Raw genomic sequence first — 26,005 nt, forward strand, 5'->3', positions numbered from 1 at the left:
AACCCTAAAAAAGTAATGCTCCAATGTATGGCGGTTTTATGACTACCTTACATTTTATATATTCTAACTGCGAAAACAGTGAAACAAAACAGAACAGAGTGCGAAAATTAAATTTTTACTAATAATTCCGGACTGGATATACCGAATTTGGTTTATGGTTGCGTTTTCTTCTTCGCTATTGTGTAGGCATTTGCTTCGAGTTTGTATACCAGGTGTGATGTTTGAAAGCATTACATACATCTGCAAATCTTGTTAAATGTATAAAATTAAAAAAAAAAAATTGAATTAGAACAATCCCCAACGGTTGATTGAAAAAACTATTTAAGAGAAGTAAAGAATCTCCATATTTCGAATTTATTTTTTAATATATATACATATATTTTAATCATTTACTATTGTTATTTTGTTAATTGTTTCAAATATTTATTCAGGCTTTTAGAAACTAAAACATCAACTACTACTTTTCTTAAAATTAACAATGTCTGCCTCCGATTCTACAGAAGCAAACCATAATCTTGAGGACAAATATGAAAGTGCCCCAGAAGGAATCGATGCTGCTGCTGCTGATTTAAATGCCAATCAACCATGGCATGCATATATTGGTATTATTACCATGTGTGTCCTTATCGCTTTTGGTGGGTATGTGTTTGGTTTTGATACTGGTACTATTCCAGGTTTCGTCAATATGACTGATTTCCAAAGAAGATTTGGTTCTCCTCGTGGTGATGGTACTTACTACTTTTCTAATGCTAGAACTGGTATGATGATTGGTTTGTTCAATGCTGGTTGTGCTATTGGTGCTTTGTTTTTGTCTAAACTTGCTGATTTATATGGTAGAAGATTTGCCATTAGTGTTTCTATGCTTATTTATATTTCTGGTGTTATCGTTCAAATCGCTGCTCAACACGCTTGGTACCAAGTCATGATTGGTAGAATCGTTACTGGTGTCGCTGTTGGTACTTTATCTGTTGTCTGTCCGTTGTTTATTTCTGAAGTTTCTCCGAAACACTTGAGAGGTACTTTGGTTGTCTGTTTCCAATTGATGATTACCTTGGGGATCTTCTTGGGTTACTGTACTACTTACGGTACCAAGGTTTATTCCGACTCTAGACAATGGAGAGTTCCATTGGGTTTGTGTTTCGCCTGGGCTTTATTCTTGATTGGAGGTATGACTCGTATGCCAGAATCTCCACGTTATCTTCTCAGTAAAGACAAGATTGATGATGCCAGAATTGCTCTTGCCAAGGTTAACAAAGCTTCCCCAGAAGACCCAGCTTTACTTGCTGAATTACAATTACTTCAAGCTGGTGTTGAAAGAGAAAGATTAGCTGGTAGTGCTTCCTGGATGACTTTAATCAAAGGTAAACCAAGAATCTTTGAAAGAGTCTTTGTCGGTGCCATGTTACAATCCTTACAACAATTGACCGGTGATAATTATTTCTTCTACTATGCCACTATGGTCTTTAAAGCTATTGGTTTAGATGATTCCTTTGAAACTGCTATCATTATTGGTGTTATTAACTTTGCATCCACTTTTGTTGGTATCTTTGCCATTGAAAAATTGGGTAGAAGATTGTGTTTGATGCTTGGTTCAATTGGTATGTCTGCTTGTTTCTTGATGTATTCTTTGATTGGTTCTCAACATCTTTACTACCACGGTTCAAGTGGTGAAACCAGACACAGAGATGGTAGAGCTATGATTTTTGTTACCTCCCTTTATATTTTCTGCTTTGCCTCAACCTGGGCTGGTGGTGTTTACTCCGTTATTTCAGAATTGTACCCATTGAAGATCAAGAGTAAGGCTATGGGTGTTGCTAATGCCTGTAATTGGCTTTGGGGTTTCTTGATTTCATTCTTTACCTCCTTTATCACTGATGCTATTCACTTCTACTACGGTTTCGTCTTTATGGGTTGTTTGTTCTTCTCCATTTTCTTTGTTTACTTTATGGTCTACGAAACTAAAGGTCTTGACTTAGGTGCCGTTGAAGAATTGTATAATGCAGGTATTCCAGCTTGGAAATCTGCTGGTTGGGTACCACCAACTGCTCAAGAAATGTCTACTACTACTGGTTACGCTAGAGATGCTAAGCCAGAAGAACAACAAAATGAAGAACAAGTCTAGACAAGCTTGTTTTGATTAATTTATGTCTATGTACATTCATATATACATTTATATCACTTAATTATGCCCCCTCCCGTTTTGTCCGTTTTTTATTTTTTGTTTAATGAACATTTAATATAAATATACATAAAAGCTGTATTATTCTCAAAACTGGTGTTCATAACACTCTCTTGTCAGTTGGTGACTTAACCATAAAGTATGAGTGTATCATTTGTACAGTGCAACGAAGAAACGAATGAGAAATGCGTAGAAATTGAAAAAGCCAAAAAAATGTAAGAAGAAAAAACAAAAAAAAATTTTCGTTCTGTTAAGGAAATACACTCCATACAAGTCGTCAACCTATCAAAGAATGTTTAACCTGTTCAAGACTGGTCCTGTTTTAGGGAACGTGTTTGCAAGTTTTAGAAGATTCAAACATGAATATTCACCAAGATTTAAAGAAGTTGAAAAGGCTCAAAAGGGTAGAGTTTCCGTGAGGACTGGAGGTTCAATCAAAGGTAATAGTTTGGAATTTGGTAAAATAGGATTAAGATTGAAATCAGTTGGTATTAGAATGCATGCCAATCAACTTCAAGCAGCTGATAAAGTTTTAAGAAGAGAATTAAGACCAACTAAATCAAAATTATTTACTAGGTTTGTTTGTGATTTAGCTGTTTGTATTAAAGGTAATCAAACAAGAATGGGTAAAGGTAAAGGTGCCTTTGATCATTGGGCCACCAGAGTTCCTACTGGTAAAGTTTTATTTGAAATTGATGGACCAATCCATGATAAAGTTGCTAGAGAAGCATTAAGAAAAGCTTCTGATAAATTACCAGGGTTATATGAAATCATTACTCCAGAATCAAAAGTTAGAGTAAGTTTGACTCACTTGATTGATAAACCAGCACCTGTTGATTATGCCGAAAAACTTAATGCCAAACCTTCAAAGAAATGGGCCAATTTACAAACACACTATACTGACCCAATGTATAAATTGTATAGTGGAAGATAGATACGTATGTGTCAATGATAAGTAGTGTGTGTAAAAACTTGTACATAGATTCAACCAACAGAAATTTCAACACCAAAAAAAAAAATAAAAAAAATATTAACTATTCAAAATTACTTCAAACAAGAACTACAATATCTTCATATTTACTAATCGACGACCTCTTTTAAGAATGTCAAAGGAAACACCCAAGTTGATACATCATGCGTTAAATACCGCATCCAAGTTGATTGATTCGGATACAGGGATCTCCACGATTGATTTAAATTTGTTGGAAAATCTAAATACAAATCAATCTTTGAACTACTTGAAACTAGAAAAGAATTTGGATGAGGCAGAATCCAACATAAAACTACTAAAGTCACTAGGCATGTATCGTTTCCCATGTTTACTGTTGATGGTGAATGAATTACTAACCATAGTATAGATGAAGAATTCTCTGGTTACTCACAAGAGCTTTTACAAATAGAGAACAAGATCGCTGTGTTGGAGGATGTAATCAATGAAATGAATGATTGGTCCCGAGAACTTGAAGCATTAAATAAATCTAACGTATAATATATATTTACATCTGATATTTATTATTCTAAAAGTAATAATAGACCCAGATAATGTAAACCAGAGAAAAAAAAATAGACAACTATAAAAAGTTATGCCTGCCAATCTTGCAACCATTATTTTCTTTCTAAATCTTTTTCTTCTAGACAAACAACAATTCCAATGAATTTAATCTATATCCTTGTTATCCTCGTAGTTGTAACGGCAGAAGTGCCTAAAATCTATTCTGAATTTGTTACTGAAGATAGTTGTGGTGAAGAATCAGACTATTATGAAAAACCAGCAAAGGGATTCTCAATCAAAGAATTATTATTCTGGTTTAAAAAATTCCATAAACATGACGACTCATCTGATTGCGAGTATTCTGTTGATCCATCAGATTGTGAAAATGAAATGATGCCGTCAGATGAAGAGGCATGTTCAAGTGGTGGTAATCCATATGTACATTGAGATTTCACAAGAATCATTCTTCATAATATTTTACTTGAATCCAAAGACTGCAGCTGTTACATTGGACAATAATATCGTATCCTCCGTCTTTATCTGGAGTTCCCTTTTCAAGATCACTCTCTGTTAGGGACATACTGTAATGCGCAGTACATCTGGGACAGTTCTTATTCCATACTTCCTTATCTTCATCAAAATCAAAATCGTCAAGACTGTATACATCCAACCCAGCTCCATTAATGTTGAAACCACTGAGTTTAGTCGATTCTAGTAGTGACAAATCATATTCCTTTCTCAAAGTCGGGTCAATCAAAGTGGTGAACGCCTGTTTGATTAACGGAATATCTACCTGTGCAGATATATTCTCGGTTTTATCAGGGTGTGAGGATAATAGTTTTAACTTATATGCCTGTTTGATTTCAGCAGTTGAAGCTTCTGGTGTTATTTCTAAAACTTGATAGTATGATATCATTTGTTGATGTTAGATATTCCCAATTGATGAGAGGACTAAAGAGGGAAAAAAAAAAATTCTTGAAAAAAAAAAAAAATTATTCATCTCAATCTCATCCCAATCTCAAATCACAGACCACCATATATCATGACTTCTGTTAAAGTCGACTCTGTCACTGAAGAACCAGTTGTGGCTGTAGGATCATTTTTTAATGGTTTATCAGTTGCACCAACTGCTGAATTTGATTTATATAAACACAAAAAAAGAGATGATTTTGTATTACATGGAGAAACAGAAACTTTAGATTATAATGGAGAATCAAGTAGTTCAAATGAATATGTTGTTGCAGTTTATGATCCAGAAACCAAATCTGTTGAATTATTCAAGACCCCATATATGTCTACTAAAGTTACAGCCAAGAGAAATAGAATTTATAAAGGACCTAAAATCAAGAGTGCAGGTCTTAGAAATGTCATTCAACGTAATGCATTGGGTGAAGCTTTCGGTACCAAGAAAGCTAAAGCTGCTATTCACAATTTGGAAAAGAACAGAATCGATTCTGAAAAATTACAAGACTTTGAGTTGGATATTGTTGATACTGTTAAAGAAAACACTGTTGCTTCATCTACTAAAGAAGAAAGTGTTGATAGACCTACTCCATTAGCAAATGTCGATGCCACTAATGTTGAAGACATTTATCCAATCAAGAATATCATACCAGAAAAGGAATGGCAATATCTTCGTGTTGGTTCATTGCTCACTGCTGAAGATCCTTTGGAATTGTTACCATTTACTAAATCTGAATTCATTAAGAAACAACTTCCAATTTTAATTGAACAAAAAAACACCGAAAAGTTACAAATGCTTTTCTATGCATCCATTTTGTTTGGTGTTTATGACAAGAGAAGATCAAAGGATAAACAAACTCTTTTAACTGGATTACAAAATAAAGCATCTGAAGTCTTGATTGATGGTATTTTAGAAAGATTTGCTATTTCCCGTGCTTCTCAATTTGGTAAATCCAAAGACAAGTCATTTTTCATTGATCCACACCATGAAGATAAATTATTAACTTATTTGTTCATTTTACTTTTGCACATTAATAACTTTGCTGTTGAATTGGTTCCACTTTCTAAGGATTTGAAATTGAAAAACACTAAATTGGTTGCTTTATTCAGAGCCTTGGGTGCTATCATCAAAAGTGCCACTGTTGGTGAAGCTGAAGCTCTTGGAATTCCAAAGAGTGCTGCTGGTACTTATAAGATTGCTACTTTGAAAGTTCCATTCAAATTGCCAGAATTAACCAGAAGAGGTAAACGTCGTTAATCCATGTATGTACAATAGGAATATTAGATTTCTATTATTATATACAAAAAATAAAAATAAAAAATATTTAGTCAGATATACACAGACTTTTGTTATACATTCTTGTACTCATATTTCAATTTATTCAACTCTTCGACCAGATTATTCATATTAGTAAACCAATAAGTAAACACATAAGGGGTGATTGTGTTAAACCATGGAACAACACATAACAACAACATCTCTTCTCTTCTAAGAAAATATCCAATATAAGTCAACTGTAGACTTATAAACACACTTAATATTTTAATAACTTTATTATATTGAGTATAATTCACCATGATTAAATTTAATAAAATTGATAAAGTGAATAATAAATAAGATAAATCTTTAGATTTTTTAATAATTTGAATAATTGATAATAAACATATTTGAAAAATATAAAAAATTGATAAATATCGAATATATTTTTTAAAAATTTCACGATTTGATATAGTTAATTTATCAATTAAATCAATTTGATCTTGAGTATCAAGTAATTGACCATCATCATCGTTATCGTCATTATCGAAATCTATTGTTTGGGAAAGTATTGATTTATCAAATTTTCGTAATCTTGAAGTCATTAATAGATCTAGGAGTATATAACTTGATTGAGTCTATAAAAAAGGAAAATAGATTGAACAAGTGATATGAATGATTTCTTTGTTGTGAAGTATTTCTTACCACACAGAGCAGATAATTTTGCTGCGCATTTGTGAGAATTAATTTGGTTTGAGTATAAAGAAACACAAATCATATGTGACGTTCCAACTTATTTTACAATTGGGAGTTAGCAAAACTTATTCATAGTATATATATATATATATATATATATATATATATATCAATACTAACTTAGGAAATCGAAATAAAAAGAGAAAACTGCATCTGGGTATAATATCTAGTGCTCACATATCGAAAAAGTGATACCAACATCATCCTCAGGCATTTCATACATTGATCTTTCTTTCATCAAAACTTTTCTAACATCTTCAGCTTGAGCAAAATTCATTGGCCATGTTTCCCCATTCTTCAAGTCTAAAATTTTTTCTTTCAAATTATTTGGAAATAAATAATCCAAACTAGTGTCATCCCACCATTCTTTATTTTGTGGTGGGACTTGTTTAGTTGTAAGGACCCTATCATTATATGGATTCACTATGAAAAAGCACAATATCCTTCTATGACCAGGTTTAGTTTTATCCGTTAACTCAAATGGATCGACATGGTGTTGCAAAATGTTTGGGAAAATAACAACTATATCTTCTTTAGCTTCTTTAGCTTCAATATTTCCAAGATATTTAACCATAGGATCATTATCATGAAGTCCAAAAAGAACTTCAGTGTAAATATTGTCATATTGTTCATATACAGGGTCGTTAAACAAAGTTCTAAAAGAAAGTCTAGAATCAGAAATGTTTTCAATATCATAATAATACAAAACAGTAGCAACAATATCTTCATTTTCAGTTCCTTCAATATGCCAAGACCCACCAGGATATGCAGGACGCTCTGGAGTTAATTCAATGTCAGCTAACTTTACGATAACCTTTAGATTATCAAAAGTAGAAAGATCAATTTGTTTATCAAATTCAGGATCACCTTCCCATTCTGGAATAAATTCACGTAAAAATTGAACTCTAGTTTTCTCAAATTCTTCCATTCTCTTCCAATCATATTCAACACCTGTTTCTTCAGCTTCACGTTCTAATTCGAGGCTCAATGCTTCACGTTGTTGATGAAATTCTTCAGTATAAATCCCTTCAAAATGTGGAATAGGAATTCGTACGTATTCCTTCGACGCGTATCTTGTCAAAATGTAATTCAATCCAGGTATAACCGCGTTAAAAATCGTACCAATTGAATCATACAAGTCATTATGCTTAACTGGGTGCAGATTATTGATATAAGATTCAAATTCAAAATGTCCTGAGGAGTTTTTTGTCAACAATGTTGGTAACCACTGGAATCTTTTTGAATCGTAGCAGAATCTATTATCAAAAATATATTTCGTGATTTTGAAGAACTTGGCAACTTCTAGTGTTCCATTCATCACTATAGGAGTTACATTATGCTGAACAACAAGCAAAGATGGATGAACTAAATCAACAACTGCTTCATCAGAACCTGGGTGGTAATCAAAGAAAGTAAAACTACAATCAGATATTGCTAATGAAGAAATGTACTTCCAATGGTTTGTATACTTTAAATAAAAAAATTTAGAGTTTTCTTGAATAGAAAATTCAAGTAAAAAATATTGACACCGACGAGATTCGAACTCGCGCATCTTACGATAGTAGAAACCTCTGAATTAATCAGAAGAAGAAATCAAGTTCTTGAGTCTACCGCCTTAGACCAACTCGGCCACAGTGTCTTATTTGATGTTAGTGTAAAATTACCGCTTTTTGACACCAATGGTTTTAAAAAAAATTGTAATAGCTTTTATATTGTAAATGGAAGACTTAATAGATGAATTTTTGTTAGTTTTAACTCATACAGTGTTTATTAGTTCTCAAATATTGTAAGTATGTGGTAGATGGTGTTACGTATAAAAAATTAACAAATTCTAGTTGACATGATTTTGTTGATAATTTCGTTCAAAACTTTGATGAAAATAATTTGCAATATTTAAAATGTAACAAATTTTTTATTTTACACGAACAATAAAACATATGAATTAATAGAAATATCAGTACCACGAGTCTCCTATTTGGTTTCTTATAATGAGTGTAATAATTATAGAATGTCATTGAAATAGTAAAATATTATAGTTACTGTAGAAATGGTTTAAATTGAACATGTTGTATTAATTGATTGAAAGTGACCACTTCACCATAATAAGTTTAGACAGAGGCCGAAAAAAAAGAGTATAAATAGCCAAATGGTTCGCTTGAAAAATTTTTCTGTTTACTTTCACTCTTTCTTTTTCTTCCTTACCCTCGATTTGTCTGAAACCTTGTACGACACATCTGCCTTTATATTTTCTGCCCTTGATTTTAGGGGAAGTTTTAATTTAAGTGATTATTACCTCTTTAAACTACTAACGTTATTAACAAATCTAGCATTTTGTATATTACTATAAATGTATATGTTAATTATTGTTTTCATTAAAAACGTTGTAGAAAGTACTAAACACTCATTTGTAGTATTAATTTTTTTTTTGTTCTCGATAACACGACTATCTGATCTCAAAAACGCACACTCTTAGCAAACACAACAACGACATGCAAAAAAAAAAAAAAAGAAAGAAAGAAAGATAAATCAACTGTGGAATAGTACAAACTTAGATAATAATTATTTTTACATTTCACATACTTATAACATATAGATTACCATCATGGGTCAACAGTCATCAGCACCTCCGAAAATTACAGCTCAAGATAAGGCTATATTTCAGTTAAAACAACAACGAGATAAATTAAAACAATATCAAAAACGTATAAATATAATTATAGATAAGCAAACAGAATTAGCTAAAAAAGCTATCGTTAATAAACAACCAGATCGAGCCAAATTTTATTTAAGATCTAAAAAACAACAAGAAACTATTATAAATTCAACCCTTGATCAATTAAATAATTTAGAACAAATTATTGGTACTATTGAATTTAAATTAATTGAATCGGATGTTATTAAAGGATTACAACAAGGTAATAAAGTATTACAAAAATTAAATAATGAAATGAAAATAGAAAAAATAGAATCAATAATTGATCAATTAGAAGATGAGAAATTAAAAGTTGATGAAGTTACAGAATTATTAGGATCTGCAGGTCCACAATTGAATATATCAGAAGAAAATGAAGTTGATGAAGAACTCAAGAATCTTGAAGAAGAAATTCATGGTAAACAAAAAGTGGATACAAAAGATGAACCAGTCAAGAATAAATTACCTGATGCTCCTACTAATGAAATAATGCCTAATGCTCCTAATGGAGAGATTTTAACTCCAAATAAAGAAACAAAAGAACTGAATGAACCAATAGCTATATGAGTATAATACTTATTCTATCTTGCATTTCTTCTTCTTTTTCTTAATATTATTTTATTTTGTCATTTACATATATATACATTATACAATCATCTTAATACAATGAAAGAGACGTTTTTTTTTCTCCACTATTTACATTTGCAACCAGTCCAAGAATTCAGGAGTGAAATAACTAATGATCAATCTAGCACCAGCTCTCAAAAAACCTTGATGAGCTTCAAATGCAATACTTTTCAAATCAACAACACCTTTTTCAGCAGCTGCATGTAACATAGCATATTCACCACTAACATGATAAGCACAAATTGGATAATCACGACATAATTTAGCAGCATCACTAATAATATCTAAATAGAAAGTACTTGGTTTAATCATAACAGCATCAGCACCTTCTTCCATATCTCTTAATAAAGCACGACGAGCCAAACCAGCACCACCTGGTGGTAATTGATAAGCTTTTCTATCACCATGACTTGGTTTACTTCCAGCAGCATCTCTGAAAGGACCATATAAATTACCAGAAAATTTAGCAGCATAAGACATAACTAAACATTTATTTTCTAATCCAACATTCATTAAACCCATTTTAATATCTCTAATTCTACCATCCATCATATCTGAAGGAGCAACACAATGTGCACCAGCTTTAGCATAATTAACTGCAACAGCAGCAATTCTTTGAACTGATTCATCTCTTTTCAAAGATCCATCAGGATTTAAAATCCCACAATGTCCATGATCAGTATATTCACAAAGACAAACATCACACATGATGAATAAATCTGGGAAATTTTCTTTTAATTTAATAATTGCTTGAATAACTGGACCTTCTGGATCATCAGCTGCAGTACCTAAATGATCTTTAACACCTTCTTTTAAAGGAACTCCAAATAATATAACTGCACGTAATCCTTTATCAACCAAAGTTTTAACATATGGAATTAATTTGTTAATACCATAACGTTTAATATTTGGTAATGATGGGATTTCAGTTTCTTCATCCGGTGAATCAGTGATAAATAATGGTAAGATGAACATATTTTTAGTCAACTGTTTATCTTGTTGCCATTCTCTGGATAATGGATGGTTATAACCACCTTGTAATACTGAAGAAATAGAGTTTCCAGTTGATGGAAGAAATTCTGCTTTATGGACCATAATATTGATGTTTAAAGTTCTGGGAGGAGATTAATTATTGGTAATCAAGAAATGACTGAAATAGTATTGGCTCTTTTTATAGTATAGAATTTTGAATTGTGTCTTTTTCAGTTCTTCAGATATACGTGTAAAAACGGCGGTTACTCTATCCAAATGGTTAGTTGTTAATGTTTATTTGGGTATTTTAGTGGAATGTTCCTGATAAAGTTTCACGATAGAATCTTTTGAAGATCAAAAAATTTTCAAATAAGAAGAAGAAGAAAATGAATGCTCGTTTTCCCAAAAATCAACTCGCGCAAAAACGTTAAATTAATTTAACGATTACTCATGCCATTTAGCGCGGGTTTTGGCACCGAACGATTTTCTTTTTATTACATTAGATCCGGCACGGGCTTAAATCACTAAATCAGGTATATCAATCCGAGTAACAATTTATCTATTCAACTAAATATCTATTGATCTTTCTTTTCTTCAAGTTCTTTGTTTTTACCCAATTTATCATATACAATAGACTGTCCTAACAAAATAGAGTTCAATACCAACGAGGTTGAATAACCAGCAACCAAGATAACTTCGTCAACAGTGTTTCTACCTCTCTTTTTCTTTGTAGAATAATCAGTGAATGAAGTGTAAACTCTAATTAAAGAACCAACAACATTAGCTTTCAAAACAACATCACTTAAATGTCTAGCGGTTTTCAATTCATAATTGTTTTTAATCTGAGGGAATTTAGCAATTATATTAATTGGAATATTCAAAATTTCCAAAATTGAAATTAAATTAGATGGTGCTATTTTATTAAAGAAAATAACTGAACCAATCATAATTGCTAATGGTTTAACTAAAGTTCCAATAATTGTTGTAAATTTCTCACTACAAGTTAAATCATTCAATTTACCGATTTCACCAGAATCTTTAGCACGATAAAATTTAACTAATAAAATAATAATGGCATTTTGTATACCTAGTAAGAAACTTTCACCATATTGAATAAATGGAATTTTTTGTTGATAATTAAAAGTAGAATGAATTAAAGAATTCAAAGTATCTAAAGTTAAACTTGGTAAAGATAATCCATTAGCAACAGAAATTCTTTCTTGTTCTGATTTAATCAATAATTTTCTAATTTGTGGAATTCTAATAAATGATGATACTCCAACTGTAAGAGCACTTAATAAAGCAGCTATGACTTTACCAATACCAATTGCTTTAACTTGAGACCATGCCATTTGCAAAAGCATCTTTTTAGATACTTCAGGATCAAACAACATGTTAATAATCATAATAATTGGTGATGCCATGATGGAAAAGTGTGTTAGTGGTTGTAGTAGTACGAGGAGTAGATTCAGAAGAAGAAGAACAACAACAACTAAAAAGAATTAAATAGATTTGCTGTTGTCTGATGATAAGAATATAATTCTAACGAAAATTGTTAAAGATTATTTTGCTGAATATAGTAATAAAAGAAAAACAGAAAATATTATGTGTGCCTCTGTAATTCTCCACATTACAGTTACAGTACAAAAAAAAAGATTGGTTCAACCAACAAATTGTCTGCGGCGTGCGCGCATGTGATATACCAAAAGAGATTTCACAGCCATGGTTCTTCTTCTTCTTCTTTTACACTCCAGCTGCAAAGAAAAAAGCAAACAAAAAAATATCACAACCTCAACAATTTATGTTACTGCTAATAATAATAATAATAAAAAAATCAATTCCATTAATACCTATACATAAATATACTAATCTTATTTCTTTTGTTGTTTGCTCTTTAATTTGGATTCTAATTCTTCTTCACATTGTTCAATGTATTGTAAGTTTTGTAATTGCAAATTCAACAACTTTACAATTTCTTCAATTGGGTTTTTATCTCCTGATTTACTGGCGGCAGCAGCAGCAGATTCACTAGCTTTACCAGCAGCTAATCCATTAAATACATCACTTACATTATTCATCTCACTGATCAAAACATTAAGATCACTTTGAAGTGTGTTTAATTTGTTGTCTACTTGTGAAGCTTTAGTGAATGCCTTTTCTCTTAATTCATCAGTTGTAGTCAATGATGATGATGAAGATGAAGCAGCAGCAGCAATTACTGAAGAACTTGTACCCGCTGTTGCCACTGTACTGGTATCCTTTGGATTATTCAATGAAACAGTATTCAATAAAATTTCAGCTTGAGCTTCATAGTTATCTAAAACTTTTTCTAATTCATCTTGTTGGTTTTCAACAAAAAGTAATTGCTGATTGATCTTACTTTGTAAAGCTTCTGCTTCTAAGGATTCTTGATTCAATTTAACAATGTCATCCCCGCTTTCAACCAATTTTTCATCCCAAACTTTGACTTTTTCTGTGTATGAATCAAAAATGTTGCTTGTAGTAGTCAATTGCTTAGACCATTTAACAATTAAATCATCCAATGTCTTGTTGTCAATAGATACAGCAATTGGTTCTATTTTAGTTGGTTTCAAGTTTGGTTGAGCTTCCGAAGTAGTCGTTGTAGTGGCTGTTGTGGCACCAGTAGTAGCGCCAGCTTTATCGTCTTTCTTCTCTTCTTCTTTCTTAGCACCGAAAGAGAACCCACCAGTAGTTGCAGGTTTGTCTTTAGTATCATCATCTTTCTTAGCACCAAAAGAAAATCCACCAGTAGCTGGTTTGTCTTTAGTATCATCATCCTTCTTAGCACCGAAAGAGAACCCACCAGTAGCTGGTTTGTCTTTAGAATCATCATCCTTCTTAGCACCAAAAGAAAATCCACCAGTAGCTGGTTTGTCTTTAGTATCATCATCCTTCTTAGCACCGAAAGAAAATCCACCAGTAGCTGGTTTGTCTTTAGTATCATCATCCTTCTTAGCACCGAAAGAGAATCCACCAGTAGCTGGTTTGTCTTTAGCATCATCATCCTTCTTAGCACCGAAAGAGAACCCACTAGCTGCTGGTTTGTCTTTAGCATCATCATCCTTCTTAGCACCGAAAGAGAACCCACCAGTAGCTGGTTTGTCTTTAGCATCATCATCCTTCTTAGCACCAAAAGAAAATCCACCAGTAGCTGGTTTGTCTTTAGCATCATCATCCTTCTTAGCACCGAAAGAGAACCCACTAGCTGCTGGTTTGTCATCGTCTTTCTTAGCACCAAAAGAAAATCCACTTGCAGCCGGCTTATTATCATCCTTTTTAGCACCAAACAAACCACCAGTAGCTGGTTTGTCATCGTCCTTTTTAGCACCAAAAGAAAATCCGCTTGCAGCTGGCTTAGCATCGTCTTTCTTAGCACCAAATGAGAAGCCAGAAGAGGCCGGAGCAGTTGCAGTAGACGATGTTGATGCACCAAAGGCAGGAGTAGAAGTACCCGAAGTAGTTCCAAAACTAACAGTTGGTTTGGCATCGTCTTTTTTTGCACCAAATAATCCTCCAGTTGGAGCAGGAGAAGCATCTTTACTTGCACCAAACAAACCACCAGATGCAGCAGGAGCTGGGGCAGAAGAAGTAGTAGCAGCAGGAGCACCTAATGAAAAAGCAGAAGTTGAGGTATTTGTTGTAGCTGGTTTAGCACCAAATAACCCACCTGCAGCAGGAGCATTTGCTGTAGTTGAATCATCCTTCTTTGCTGCTGCTCCAAATCCACCAAATGATGGTTGTGAAGTAGTAGTACTTGAACCAAATAATCCACCAGTAGCTGGAGCAGATGTTGTAGTAGAGGAAGTTCCAAATGCAGCTGGTTTGTTTTCAGTAGTTGATGGCTTTCCAAATGGTGAACTTGTATTTGCTGGTGCAGTAGCAGTAGAGCCAAATGCTGAAGTTGCATTAGTATTTGAGGAATTGTTTCCAAAAACATTTGTCGATGTACTACCAAAGGCACTGGTTGGATTGGTGGATGTAGAACTTCCAAAAGCAGGTGTCAGAGTACCAGTGTTACTAGCTCCGAAACCACTAGTTGTGTTATTACTTGCACCAAAGGCACCACCAGTGTTATTACTTGCACCAAAGGCACTACCAGTGTTAGTATTGCTTCCAAAGGCACCAGTACTGCTTCCAAAAGCACCTGTTCCAGCTGGTTTAGCAGCACCAAATGTAAATCCACTTGATTGTTGACCAGTTGAATTATTATTGGTACTTCCAAATCCACTAAATGCGTTGGATTGGTTATTGTTGTTATTATTACTTCCAAACATTAGTGATGTGTTTTAATTAAACAATTATATTCAAACAATTCAAGATATAGGAAATGGAATTGATGAATTAAACGATTGATCTTTCGTTGATGGTTCAATTAATGTTGATGTTTGACAAAGGTCGATGATGTTCTCTTGTAATGTTTTTCTTTTTTTTTTTTTTTTTCCTCACGATTTGTTTCAAACCTCACAATTTTTTTTTCTGCTCCTTCAATCTATTCAATTTTCATTGTAAGAGGATATTTTGCGATTTACAACATTACAGTACGGCTTCTCTATTATCAATTGTGGTTTTATTACTCAGATCAATTATCATTCGGTTTTCTACATGATTCAAAACAGATTCATAAAAAAAAAAATCGTACTTCTATTGAATTAAATTGTACTTAGATTACTTATTTCTTTTGACCTTGAGCGGCAACAGCAGCGGCACCGGCAGCAGCAGCTTCTGGGTCCAAGTAGTAAGCTTCCTTGGTTGGTTTCAAGTTTTCGTCCAATTCGTAAACCAATGGGATACCAGTTGGGATGTTCAAACCAGCAATATCTTCATCGGAGATGTTGTCCAAGTGTTTAACCAAAGCTCTCAAGGAGTTACCGTGAGCAGCAATCATAACGGTTTTACCGGCCAACAAGTCACCAGCGACTTCGTCTTGCCAGTATGGCAATAATCTGTCAATGACCAAAGCCAAAGATTCAGCCAATGGAACAACAGCTGGGTCAATGTTGTTGTATCTTCTGTCACCAACTTGAGAGTATTCATCTTTTGGATCAATATCTGGAGGTGGAACATCAAAAGATCTTCTCCAGATTTGGAATTTTTCTTTACCGTAGGTTTCCAAAGTTTGAGCCTTGTCTTTACCTTGCAAAGCACCGTAGTGTCTTTCGTTCAATCTCCAGGATCTCTTGACTGGGACGTACAATTGATCAGCAGAACTCAAAGCAATGTTAGCGGTTTGAATAGCTCTTGACAATTTAGAAGTGTGTAAAACGTCAACGTTGATACCAGCTTCTTTGATCAATTCACCGGCTCTCTTGGCTTCTTTTTCACCAGTTTCGGATAATCTAACATCAACCCAACCGGTAAACAAGTTCTTTTCATTCCATTCGGATTGACCGTGTCTAACTAAAACTAACTTTGGCATTATTGTACAATTGATTTAATGATATTAAATTGGATAAAACAAAAAGAAGAAGAAATCTAAAACTAAGTAAAATTTTTTTTCGTTCCGGAGGACAATTGATTCCACATTTATATAATTTTTTTTTTTTTTTTTTTCATTTACCTGGTGATTGAGTTAAGTTCCATATGTCCACTTTTTTTTTGTTTTCTTACACCGGGACACATTGGTTGCACAAAGCATATGCGTGGTGTGTGTGTGTGTACGGTTGACTGAGTGAGTGAGTGAGGGTTGTCTCACAAATCTTTCTCTTTTTCTTAACAAAAGGGGAATCACCTGTCGTCGTTAGTATTCCACAGTCGGATTACAATGTGCCATTTTCCTTTTTTTTTTTTTTTCACTCCTGTAACTCTCTCGCACCACCACCAGACTCACCCACACATAATCCCACACATTTTACTTTAAAGAGAACCATTTCATTTTGGGTCAACAGAAGTGTGGTATTTTTTTTGGGGGGGCATGCAATTGATTTAATATTCGTTATTCAATAATATGATTTTCCTGTATTTATGTTCCTTCAACAAGGAACAGTATGTAATTTGTATTATCTACACACACCACACTATTAAGCCAAGTGTTGTTCTACAACGGTTATATTCTTATGATCGGCAGGATTAGCAGCCAGTTCATATAATGTAATTATTGGATCTTTATTCAATTCAGTAAATTCACCTCTTAATTCAATTGAATGTAAATGACATTCTTCTTCACCTTCATCATAGATATTCTCAATAAACAAAGTTAAAGTCTGTACTCCTGTAAATTTATGTCTCGACACAAAATGTTCCACGAAATCATCATCTGATTGCAAAATTTCTGGTAAATCATCATCATTAGCTACCCCAATTTGTGGATGTGTTATCACCTGAACTGGTTTCTTTTGATCAACATTATCAAAATCAATAGTTTTATCATTTTTAAAAAGTTTAATTGTTCTAGGACAATATATATCCCCATTAGTACGTAAAATAATAGAATATAATTTCACACTACCGTTAAGAAATGGTATATTTATAATCAATTGTTCATCACAATCAGATTTAATCACTGGTTTAACTTGATATTTCGTATTTGAATCTTTGAATAATTTGGCAAGTTCATCACTGGGGTTTGCAAGATTTAATGCCGTAACTTTAGTGGTGTCAATTTTGGAATTTAATGATTGTGAAGATGATGTGGGAATTGGGGCAATATGATCGTTATCATCATGGTTATGATTGTGATTATGGGAATGTCCGTGATAATGTTCGTCTTCACAAGACATAATGGAATTGATTGATCGTTCTAAAAGGATAACTTGATCGTGTTGTTCTAAGTGTTGGTCACTTATATATTAAAATCAAATTACGTAGGTGAAGATCCTAAGAACTTAGAAAGAAAAAAAAAAGGGGAAAAAAATACTACCCTATTAAAGAAATGACATAGGTACACGACTATATAACGACAATTCTTCCCCCTTGAACTGTGTCATCCGGCAAGTGTGTATTACAAATATGAAAGATGTTTAATGTCTATTTGAATTGGTATTTGAAAAATAAAATCATAAATAATCGTTATTGTCTCTATAAAGCCAAACTACTATACAAGCAAACAAACATCACTATCACACCCCAGAGGGTCAAACACAAAGATAAGTTCTTGAAAATAACTTCTAAAATAGATGGATCATCCAGTTCGGATCCAATCAATTTATACCCAAACAAACCAGGTAAAATAAAAGAAATCGCAGTTGAACCGGTGGCGCCAACAACGGCCAAGACCAAAGCAAATGATTTAAGAGCGATTGCCAATATGTAACCAACAATCAATAAAACAGTTGTCACAATAACAAAGTTTATGTGTGGGAAAGGGACCACATGAGATAAACTAGTTTTACCTTGTTCTGTGTCTTCACCAACAGATTCGTTTTGGTTCAATAACAAAGCTGAATTTTCATCAACTTGTTCTTCTTTTTCTAAGACATTCATTCTGATCCAATAATAGATATTATTAACTGAAATTCTGGCAGGATGAATCATTAATGGGAAGGAAAATGTAACCATGAAAACAATGGCAAATCTACCAATGGTAGTGGTGATTCCATTTGGATACAGTAAGATAACATTACCATCAACATCTTGACCAAAAGTCAAATAACCTGATAAACCAACTACTATAAATAACAAACTTGATACAAGGATAGCGAAATTGACCAATTTTGTAAGACTAGTTAATGACTTATCTCTTGCTTCATTAATAATTGAAAACATATTTTGATGACCAGTGAATGCAAATACAATGATGGAAAATGTACTAAATACTCCAGTGGCACTAGTTGGGAAAAGGGTGATTTCACCTTTTCTTTCAATATCACCGACAAAGTAATGACTAACAACCAACAAGGCCATGTAGAAAATAGCAACAAGAGCCAAGATCGAGGTATATTTCAATGAATCCAAATTTTTCAAGAATGACAAGGGAACAGTCAATAATGTGGACACAATCAACCAGAATGTTTTGTAATGCGATTCGTCAATGTATGGGACATATGGTATGATGGTTGGCATCAAGTCACGGATCAAAACAAGATATGAAATAGCACAACCAAAGCATTGAACAGCAATAGCTAAATCAAACACTACTGATAAATGAGGATAAGTTATTGAACACAAGTTAAAAAATGTGGCGTGTTGTGGCGGTACGTATCTACTGACATAACATTGTAAGAAAAGTCCATATCCAGAAGTAGCTGCTGCGAGTAAAATGATAAATGTACCAAATATGATCCCATCTGTAGAATAGGCCAATGGCATGGAAAGTAAACCGGCACCGATAATGGTCTTGACCAAACTAATAGATGAGGAAACTGTGGATGCCCCTCTTTCAGGATCAATGGATGGCATAATGTAATATCTAATTAAATGATCTGGTGATTACGTAGCAAGAGCTGATAAACTATTGTAGTCTAGTGGGAAGTAGTAATATAATCTTGAATAAGACCAGATCAAGAATCAAAATTTCAACAAGAAGAAGAATAGATGGAAGGAATAATCTAATTTGTAATTAGTAAAATGTGAAAACTTTTAGGGAATAGATTTTTCGGAGTAGAAAAGAAACAAACAAAAAAGCAAGCCAATAATAAGCAAAAAAAGGAAAAAGAGCGACAAGCCAAAAAAAAGAAATGAATTTAAAATCCCGCTTACAGTAAATTTGACTTTGATCTTTGATTTTTTTTTTTTTCTTTTTTTTTTCTGGTGCTGTTGTTTGGCTTTCTGTCAATGTTTTCACTTTTGCCTATTTTTGATTTTGATTTGGCTTTGTATGATCCAATTGAAACATTGTGCATACCTTCTTAAAATTAAAAAAAATGAAAGGAATTTCATTGAAATGGAACTTTAGAATGAATAGCAATGCGGTATATGGTAGATGTTGTAAGGATTATCCATCAACGATTGGTCAGTGGTATTTGCAGTGATAGTACTGGTTTAAAAGAACTTCCTTGTCATTTACTTTTGTCGTCTTTTGGTTGCTAAAATTCTTTGAAACACCAGAGAACAAAATGTTGCGTTATTGTATCTTGTCAGTCTAGAACATTGCTATAACAAAATAACACACCAAAACATGCCATTCGATTATTGATATACCTGTGGTTGTACAGGGTTCAATGGTTGAGTATTTTCAATCAATCCATTAGAAGCAGGTAAAGATTGAATTTGGTTTATTCATAGTTACGCCTCAAACGCGACAAATTTATGGTTGTAAAAAAAAAACAATTTGACGCCATTTCTACGAGACGATTGAAATTCAAATTTACCGTCAAGATCTATTCAAAGAAGTGTTAAGAACTAACTGGTCTTTTATTAATGTACATCAATTCACCAGTGAAAATTCATCTTTCTTATCCTCCTGAATTTTTTTTTTTTGATTTGTTTACAACCTAAACTTGTTTTCTGTTTTACTTTTTGGAGAATGGAAATTTCTGAGAATGTTTCACGATAAATTTACATAGTTTTTCATGACTTCCTTTTTTTTTGCCTCGTCAGGCCGTGCCACCTTGGTTTCCAGACAGGACGTGTACCTTGGAGAAGTATAACAAAATCAAAACTCACTGAAAATAATATAAACCAATTAGTCGGAATTTTTTTTTTAAACTACCATCACATTTGAATTAGCTAATGTGGTGACTAAGATTATCCAAATAGTCGAGGAAAGTCGAGTTGTGGGTGTTTTTGCAAAAAGAAAAGAAAAAGAAACCATTGCTTAGATAAATACCGCCTGAATTATTAAACTTGGAGCTTTTGCATTTTTTTTTTATTTTTTTCTTTCACTTGTTAATTATTTTTAGCAGTAATTTGTAGTGGGAACATTGGTCACATAAGAAGGCTATACAAAAAAAAAAAAAAAACTAAGAGAAAAGATAAAGCGGGGGTGATGACATTTAATCAATTTGTTCCAATTTCTTAATCGATTTACAAGCAAGAATTTTGAAATTTTAATAAGGAAATAGGAAAGTGTAGTTGTTAAGGAGCACCGTAAAACCAGAATTGGTACGAGAAGGGTCTTTCTATTTTCATCTTGCACAGAATTGTGATTACATTCTTCAACTTTTTTTTTTTTCTAGTCAATATATGGTGGTCGAATGGTGACACAATTGATTTAGGTTGATATGGAACGTCAGTAATTATTTACAAACCAATTGAGTTTGTTAAAATAACCATGTAAATTAAGTTCCAGTTACGCCTTTTATATAAATAACAATAATCAATCCGACGTGATATTGCTAGAGTAAAAGTGGTATGGGCGATTCGAATTTTTATTTTTCTTCCCATTTCCGTATTTATTGTTTTTACACACCCACACCCACACACACACACACTCTCTCTCACTCTCTTGCACTAAAATAAGCAAAGAAAAAAAAAAAGAAAAAAAGATTTGAACAACAACAACACTTTTCATAATAACGAGAGAGAGAGAGAGAAAAAAAAAAAACTGAACCTGAATCAACCTATCCATACAAGAATAATAATTTATAAACAACACCAGTTTTTTTTTTTATTTCTACATTATTATTATTAGTTGAATCGACTGTGGACGATTTAAATAACCAAGAAATACATACACACACACAGAGAGAGAAGGGGAAAACCATCTTGAATAAAAAAAAACTACAGGTCCCTCAAAAAAATTTAGTTTCACCTGAGGTTAAGTTCACGATTGAAGCATTTTTTTTTCTTCTTCTTCCCTTACTAAATTCAAATTATTAATTACAGTAATTTGACAATAATCCAATCATTATCACCACAACCCATCATCGTTATTTGAAAGAAAAGTCAAACTTTCATTACAATTCCTTTTTTTTATTTTCGTTTTTTTTTTTTTAAGAAAACATGTCGTCTTCTGCTAATATTCCTCCCTATAATGCAAGGAATAATAATACCAATGGCAACAATTTTAACCATATGAATCATCAACAACATTCTGCCGTGCCCCAACAAAATCATCAAGCTATGAATGTTCCTGAGCATTTATTGCCACAAGCTTTTATGAATCAGCAGCAACAACAGCAGCAACAGCAACCATCACCGCAACAACACTATTCACAACCACATCTTAATCAACACCCTCAACAATACAGTTTTCCTTCTCAATCGAGACCTCACCCTCCGCAACAGCAACATTACCCCAACGCACAACAAAGATCTCAATCTTTTACAAGTTATTCAGCAAACCCATTGGGCTCTCAAAAGACAATGGATCCAGGGTCCCCTTCTCTTGCTAACCCAATTCAATTCCAAGGAATTAGTGGTTCAAGTTCAACAGAACAACAATATCCACTGTCTCCAAAAAGGGCATTCAGTCAACCAGCAGTGATGACCTCTCCCCAGAGCGGACTCCAACAACCGTATGTGGCTCAAAGACAAAATGATTTAGCTGGATTAAATCAGGGTCAATATCCGTCTAAGAATAGATCAGCTTCTTCTTTGACGTATGACAGAAGTTATTCACACCATCAACAAGGACCTCCTCAGCAATCATCACAACAACATCCACAACCACCCTACCCGATTAACAATGGATTGAATGGACCACCGCAATCACATTCTTTGGACCCACAACAACCACAAGCTCCATACCCTCAACAACGCCGTCAACTTCGTAAGGCACCTTCAAGTAATTTACCACCAATTCAAAATGACCAGGTATACAACAGCCCAGATGCAAGAAGAATTGTGTCAACCCCAAATCATCAACAAAATTTCCCAACGCCGGTTCCTCTTGAAGCACGAACTCAATCATTGACTTCAATGTCATTCAAAAATCAACAACAGCAACAACAACAACAACAAGATCAACTAACACAACCACCAAACTTTGATCTGCCTGTAAGAGAGCCTAGCAGCAGAAGTGCTTCAAGTAGTTCGCTTCATCATACTTTTTCGTTAGGTTCAAAATCTCGTTCATTCACTTCCATTAGTAAATTGTCCTCATTGTCAACAAAAAAGTTTGGATCAACATCATCAGTTAATACCAACAAATTAGACCGTCACCAAACTAGTAGTACAATTAAAACATATGGCTCTAATCATCCTCATGGTCATCATCATCACCATCACCCTCCTAAACCTTCTGTTTATCCAGCTATTTTATCTGAAGTGGCCAAGCTTTTCAAAGAAGCAATCATTTTGACAATTAACACTAAAGATGGGTTGGAATATCATGATACATTTACAGGGAAAATGGCTGTTGATATTTTGTGTCGTATTATTAGAACCAATGATCGTAATTTAGCTTTGTTGTTGGGTAGATCTTTAGATGCACAAAAGTTTTTCCACGACGTGACATATAACCATAGATTAAGAGATTCAGTTCATGAAGTTTATGCATTCAATCATGTGTATAATGATGTTGATTTTTTCCATGACGATGGTAATGGAACACAGACTAATGGTAATAACAGTGCACTCAATTCCAAACATGGATCATTTGTTGACAGTTCACTGTTGCAAAATGCTTTGAATGATCATATTTTACAAGAGCAATTGCCTTCGCATATTAGCAAACCGGCATTGGAACACAACAATTCTCAAAGCAATGGGTCATTGAGCAGAATTGCCAGTGGTGTTGGTATTTCTGGTAATGGTTCATCAGCGGTTGTGGCTGGCAAAGAGTTGACTGCAAGTCAACAAACTGGAGTGAATGGGGTGTTCACTATTTTGACAGAATGTTATTCTCCTACATGTAGTAGGAATAGGCTTTGTTATAGTATAGCCTGTCCAAGAAGATTAGAACAACAAGCTAGATTGAATTTGAAACCACAAGGTGGATTACAACGTGCTGTGTCCAGATTATCTTTACACGATCAAGAAGAAAGTGAAACATTATGGCACAAGACTGTTCCACAATCCGTTTTAGACAAGTTAGATAAACACGAAAAAACTAGACAGGAGTTGATTTACGAATTTGTGTATACAGAAAGAGATTATGTGAAAGACTTAGAGTTTATGACTGATTTTTATATCATGCCGTTACGAAACCCGGCAAACAATATCATCCCAGAATATCAACGGGAAACTTTTATTCAGACTGTGTTTGGTGGTGTTCCAGATTTGTTAAGATTAGCCAAGCGTTTAAGTGAAGCATTGACTAGAAGACAACAACAACAAAAACCTGTAGTGGAAACCATTGGTGATGTGTTTTTGGATTATGTTGGAGATTTTGATCCATTTATCACATATTCTGGTAATAAAGTTTTTGCGACATTTGAACATGAAAGACAACAACAAGTTAACATGAAATATGCCAGGTTTTTAGATGCAATTGAAAAGAAACCTGAATCTAGAAGACAAGATTTGTCATCGTTTTTGATTAAAGGTGTCCAAAGACCTGCTAGATACCAATTGTTACTTTCAGGTATTCTTAAACATACTAAACCAGAATCCCCAGATTACAAGTATTTGACTAAAGCTAAAGAGGAAATTGAGAAATTGTTGGTCAAGATTAATATCCAAACTGGTGAATGTACCGATAGACATAAAGTTATGGTTTTGCATAGATTATTGGGTAAACAAACTTTGGAGAATAGATTTAATTTCAAGTTATCTTACAACAATAGAATTATTTATCAAGTTACATTGAACAGGAAAAGAGATAATGAAAAGATTGATTTATATTTGTTTGAACATGCATTGTTGTTGGTTAAACATAAGATTCAGAACAAACGTGAACAACACAAGGTTTTTGAGAAACCAATGTATTTGCCATTGTTGTTTGTGAACAGTGGTATGGAAGTGCCTACTAGTAGAACCATTATGCCATATAGAAACAATATGTCATTAGTTTCCGATACAAGTATCAAACCACAAAAACCCGAAAGTACCAACTATATTGGTAATACATTGAATTCTTCATCTAATTCCAAATTCCAATTGAATTTCTTTGGTTTGGGTAGCAATCAAGTACATGCATCATTATTTGCTGAAGATTTGGCTATTCAAAACCAAGTATTGCTGCAAATTTCTGCTCAACAAAAGAAATTGATTGAAACCAATGATATTTTTTCATTGAGTAAATTTGAAACCCGAAGATTTACTGGTAACAACAAGATCAATTGTGCTGTTCCATGTTATGGTGGTAAGAAATTGTTGTATGGTACTGATTCTGGTGTCTGGGTCAGTACAGTTCGTTCAATTAGTGCTACATCAAATGAAAAGATTTGTAGTGATCCAACAATGGTTATTTCCAAAACTTATGTAAGTCAGATTGAAGTCATTGTTGAATATTCCAAATTGTTGGTTTTAACAGATAAATATTTATATGAATATGATTTATCATGTACAGATTCCTTAGATCATGTTAAAAATACCAAATCAGGAAAATTACTCATGACTCACATTTCTTTTTTCAAAGTTGGTGTATGTGACGGGAAATTATTGGTTATTGGTGCCAAAACAGGAAGTCAACATTCTATTTGTATTCTTGAACCAACCAATCCATTTGATAAGAGTAATAAAAATAAAAACAAAAAGACTGAAATCCAAGAAGTTTATTTCAGTTCGGATCCAATTTCTATTTCATTTTTGAAAACCAAGTTGTGTGTTGGATGTGCTAAAGGATTTGAAATTTTGTCAGCACAAACAGGTACCAAAGAATCTATTTTGGATGAAGCAGATCCATCGTTAGATTTTGCTACTCAAAGAGAAACTGTGACACCATTGGCTATTCATAGATTGGGACGTGATTTCTTGTTGTGTTATTCTGAATTTGTATTTTTAATTAACAGAAATGGATGGAGAACCAATCATGATTGGGGTATTTTCTGGGAAGGTAATCCACAAAATGTTGCCATATTTTTCCCATATTTACTTAGTTTTGATGAAAGTTTTATTGAAATTAGAGATTTACACACTACTAATTTATTGAGAGCTTTGGCTGGGGAAAATATCAGATTTTTACATTCAAATGAACATGCGGCTATGTTTGCTTGTGAAGAAAAAGGGTATGATATTATAATCTCTATAGATTTCTTAAAATAGTTTACTTCAACTTCGTATATATTTATATTTATATGTATATTTTTTTTTCTTTCATTAATGATTTTTATTTTTTCATGTGAA

General features: G+C 33.2%; 14 protein-coding genes and 1 non-coding gene across 15 annotated transcripts; 5 read left to right on the forward strand and 10 right to left on the reverse strand. All coding sequences in view use genetic code 12, as the record gives it.

Moving 5' to 3' along the window:
* Nucleotides 1-478: 478 nt before the first annotated feature.
* CTRG_01165 (sugar porter family MFS transporter) lies at nt 479-2,122 on the forward strand (the record flags this gene model as incomplete). Its single annotated transcript, XM_002546814.1, has 1 exon — nt 479-2,122. The coding sequence occupies one exon, from the start codon at nt 479-481 to the stop codon at nt 2,120-2,122; it is 1,644 nt and encodes a 547-aa protein (XP_002546860.1).
* Nucleotides 2,123-2,471: 349 nt separating this feature from the next.
* Nucleotides 2,472-3,113, forward strand: CTRG_01166 (mitochondrial 54S ribosomal protein uL16m; the record flags this gene model as incomplete). The annotated part of the gene is made up of 1 exon (XM_002546815.1): nt 2,472-3,113. The coding sequence occupies one exon, from the start codon at nt 2,472-2,474 to the stop codon at nt 3,111-3,113; it is 642 nt and encodes a 213-aa protein (XP_002546861.1).
* Nucleotides 3,114-4,131: 1,018 nt separating this feature from the next.
* Nucleotides 4,132-4,587, reverse strand: CTRG_01167 (uncharacterized protein; the record flags this gene model as incomplete). The annotated part of the gene is made up of 1 exon (XM_002546816.1): nt 4,132-4,587. The coding sequence occupies one exon, from the start codon at nt 4,585-4,587 to the stop codon at nt 4,132-4,134; it is 456 nt and encodes a 151-aa protein (XP_002546862.1).
* Nucleotides 4,588-4,713: 126 nt separating this feature from the next.
* CTRG_01168 (DNA-directed RNA polymerase I subunit) lies at nt 4,714-5,892 on the forward strand (the record flags this gene model as incomplete). Its single annotated transcript, XM_002546817.1, has 1 exon — nt 4,714-5,892. One exon carries the CDS (start codon nt 4,714-4,716, stop codon nt 5,890-5,892), a length of 1,179 nt encoding a protein of 392 aa, XP_002546863.1.
* A 92-nt stretch (nt 5,893-5,984) lies between these two features.
* Nucleotides 5,985-6,497, reverse strand: CTRG_01169 (uncharacterized protein; the record flags this gene model as incomplete). Its single annotated transcript, XM_002546818.1, has 1 exon — nt 5,985-6,497. The coding sequence occupies one exon, from the start codon at nt 6,495-6,497 to the stop codon at nt 5,985-5,987; it is 513 nt and encodes a 170-aa protein (XP_002546864.1).
* Nucleotides 6,498-6,814: 317 nt separating this feature from the next.
* On the reverse strand, nt 6,815-8,200 carry CTRG_01170 (uncharacterized protein; the record flags this gene model as incomplete). The annotated part of the gene is made up of 1 exon (XM_002546819.1): nt 6,815-8,200. The coding sequence occupies one exon, from the start codon at nt 8,198-8,200 to the stop codon at nt 6,815-6,817; it is 1,386 nt and encodes a 461-aa protein (XP_002546865.1).
* CTRG_06301 lies at nt 8,172-8,287 on the reverse strand. Its single transcript has one exon. It is a non-coding gene; the product is annotated as a tRNA-Leu (tRNA).
* A 963-nt stretch (nt 8,288-9,250) lies between these two features.
* On the forward strand, nt 9,251-9,907 carry VPS20 (ESCRT-III subunit protein; the record flags this gene model as incomplete). The annotated part of the gene is made up of 1 exon (XM_002546820.1): nt 9,251-9,907. One exon carries the CDS (start codon nt 9,251-9,253, stop codon nt 9,905-9,907), a length of 657 nt encoding a protein of 218 aa, XP_002546866.1.
* Nucleotides 9,908-10,036: 129 nt separating this feature from the next.
* On the reverse strand, nt 10,037-11,062 carry HEM2 (porphobilinogen synthase; the record flags this gene model as incomplete). Its single annotated transcript, XM_002546821.1, has 1 exon — nt 10,037-11,062. One exon carries the CDS (start codon nt 11,060-11,062, stop codon nt 10,037-10,039), a length of 1,026 nt encoding a protein of 341 aa, XP_002546867.1.
* Nucleotides 11,063-11,514: 452 nt separating this feature from the next.
* On the reverse strand, nt 11,515-12,363 carry CTRG_01173 (uncharacterized protein; the record flags this gene model as incomplete). Its single annotated transcript, XM_002546822.1, has 1 exon — nt 11,515-12,363. The coding sequence occupies one exon, from the start codon at nt 12,361-12,363 to the stop codon at nt 11,515-11,517; it is 849 nt and encodes a 282-aa protein (XP_002546868.1).
* A 447-nt stretch (nt 12,364-12,810) lies between these two features.
* On the reverse strand, nt 12,811-15,234 carry NSP1 (FG-nucleoporin; the record flags this gene model as incomplete). The annotated part of the gene is made up of 1 exon (XM_002546823.1): nt 12,811-15,234. The coding sequence occupies one exon, from the start codon at nt 15,232-15,234 to the stop codon at nt 12,811-12,813; it is 2,424 nt and encodes an 807-aa protein (XP_002546869.1).
* Nucleotides 15,235-15,629: 395 nt separating this feature from the next.
* GPM1 (phosphoglycerate mutase) lies at nt 15,630-16,376 on the reverse strand (the record flags this gene model as incomplete). The annotated part of the gene is made up of 1 exon (XM_002546824.1): nt 15,630-16,376. One exon carries the CDS (start codon nt 16,374-16,376, stop codon nt 15,630-15,632), a length of 747 nt encoding a protein of 248 aa, XP_002546870.1.
* A 601-nt stretch (nt 16,377-16,977) lies between these two features.
* CTRG_01176 (uncharacterized protein) lies at nt 16,978-17,676 on the reverse strand (the record flags this gene model as incomplete). Its single annotated transcript, XM_002546825.1, has 1 exon — nt 16,978-17,676. The coding sequence occupies one exon, from the start codon at nt 17,674-17,676 to the stop codon at nt 16,978-16,980; it is 699 nt and encodes a 232-aa protein (XP_002546871.1).
* A 298-nt stretch (nt 17,677-17,974) lies between these two features.
* Nucleotides 17,975-19,294, reverse strand: AVT7 (Avt7p; the record flags this gene model as incomplete). Its single annotated transcript, XM_002546826.1, has 1 exon — nt 17,975-19,294. One exon carries the CDS (start codon nt 19,292-19,294, stop codon nt 17,975-17,977), a length of 1,320 nt encoding a protein of 439 aa, XP_002546872.1.
* A 2,484-nt stretch (nt 19,295-21,778) lies between these two features.
* On the forward strand, nt 21,779-25,924 carry ROM2 (Rho family guanine nucleotide exchange factor; the record flags this gene model as incomplete). The annotated part of the gene is made up of 1 exon (XM_002546827.1): nt 21,779-25,924. One exon carries the CDS (start codon nt 21,779-21,781, stop codon nt 25,922-25,924), a length of 4,146 nt encoding a protein of 1,381 aa, XP_002546873.1.
* Nucleotides 25,925-26,005: the final 81 nt, after the last annotated feature.

This window comes from Candida tropicalis, assembly GCF_000006335.3.
Source record: "Candida tropicalis MYA-3404 genomic scaffold supercont3.2, whole genome shotgun sequence".
Classification (NCBI taxonomy): domain Eukaryota; kingdom Fungi; phylum Ascomycota; class Pichiomycetes; order Serinales; family Debaryomycetaceae; genus Candida; species Candida tropicalis.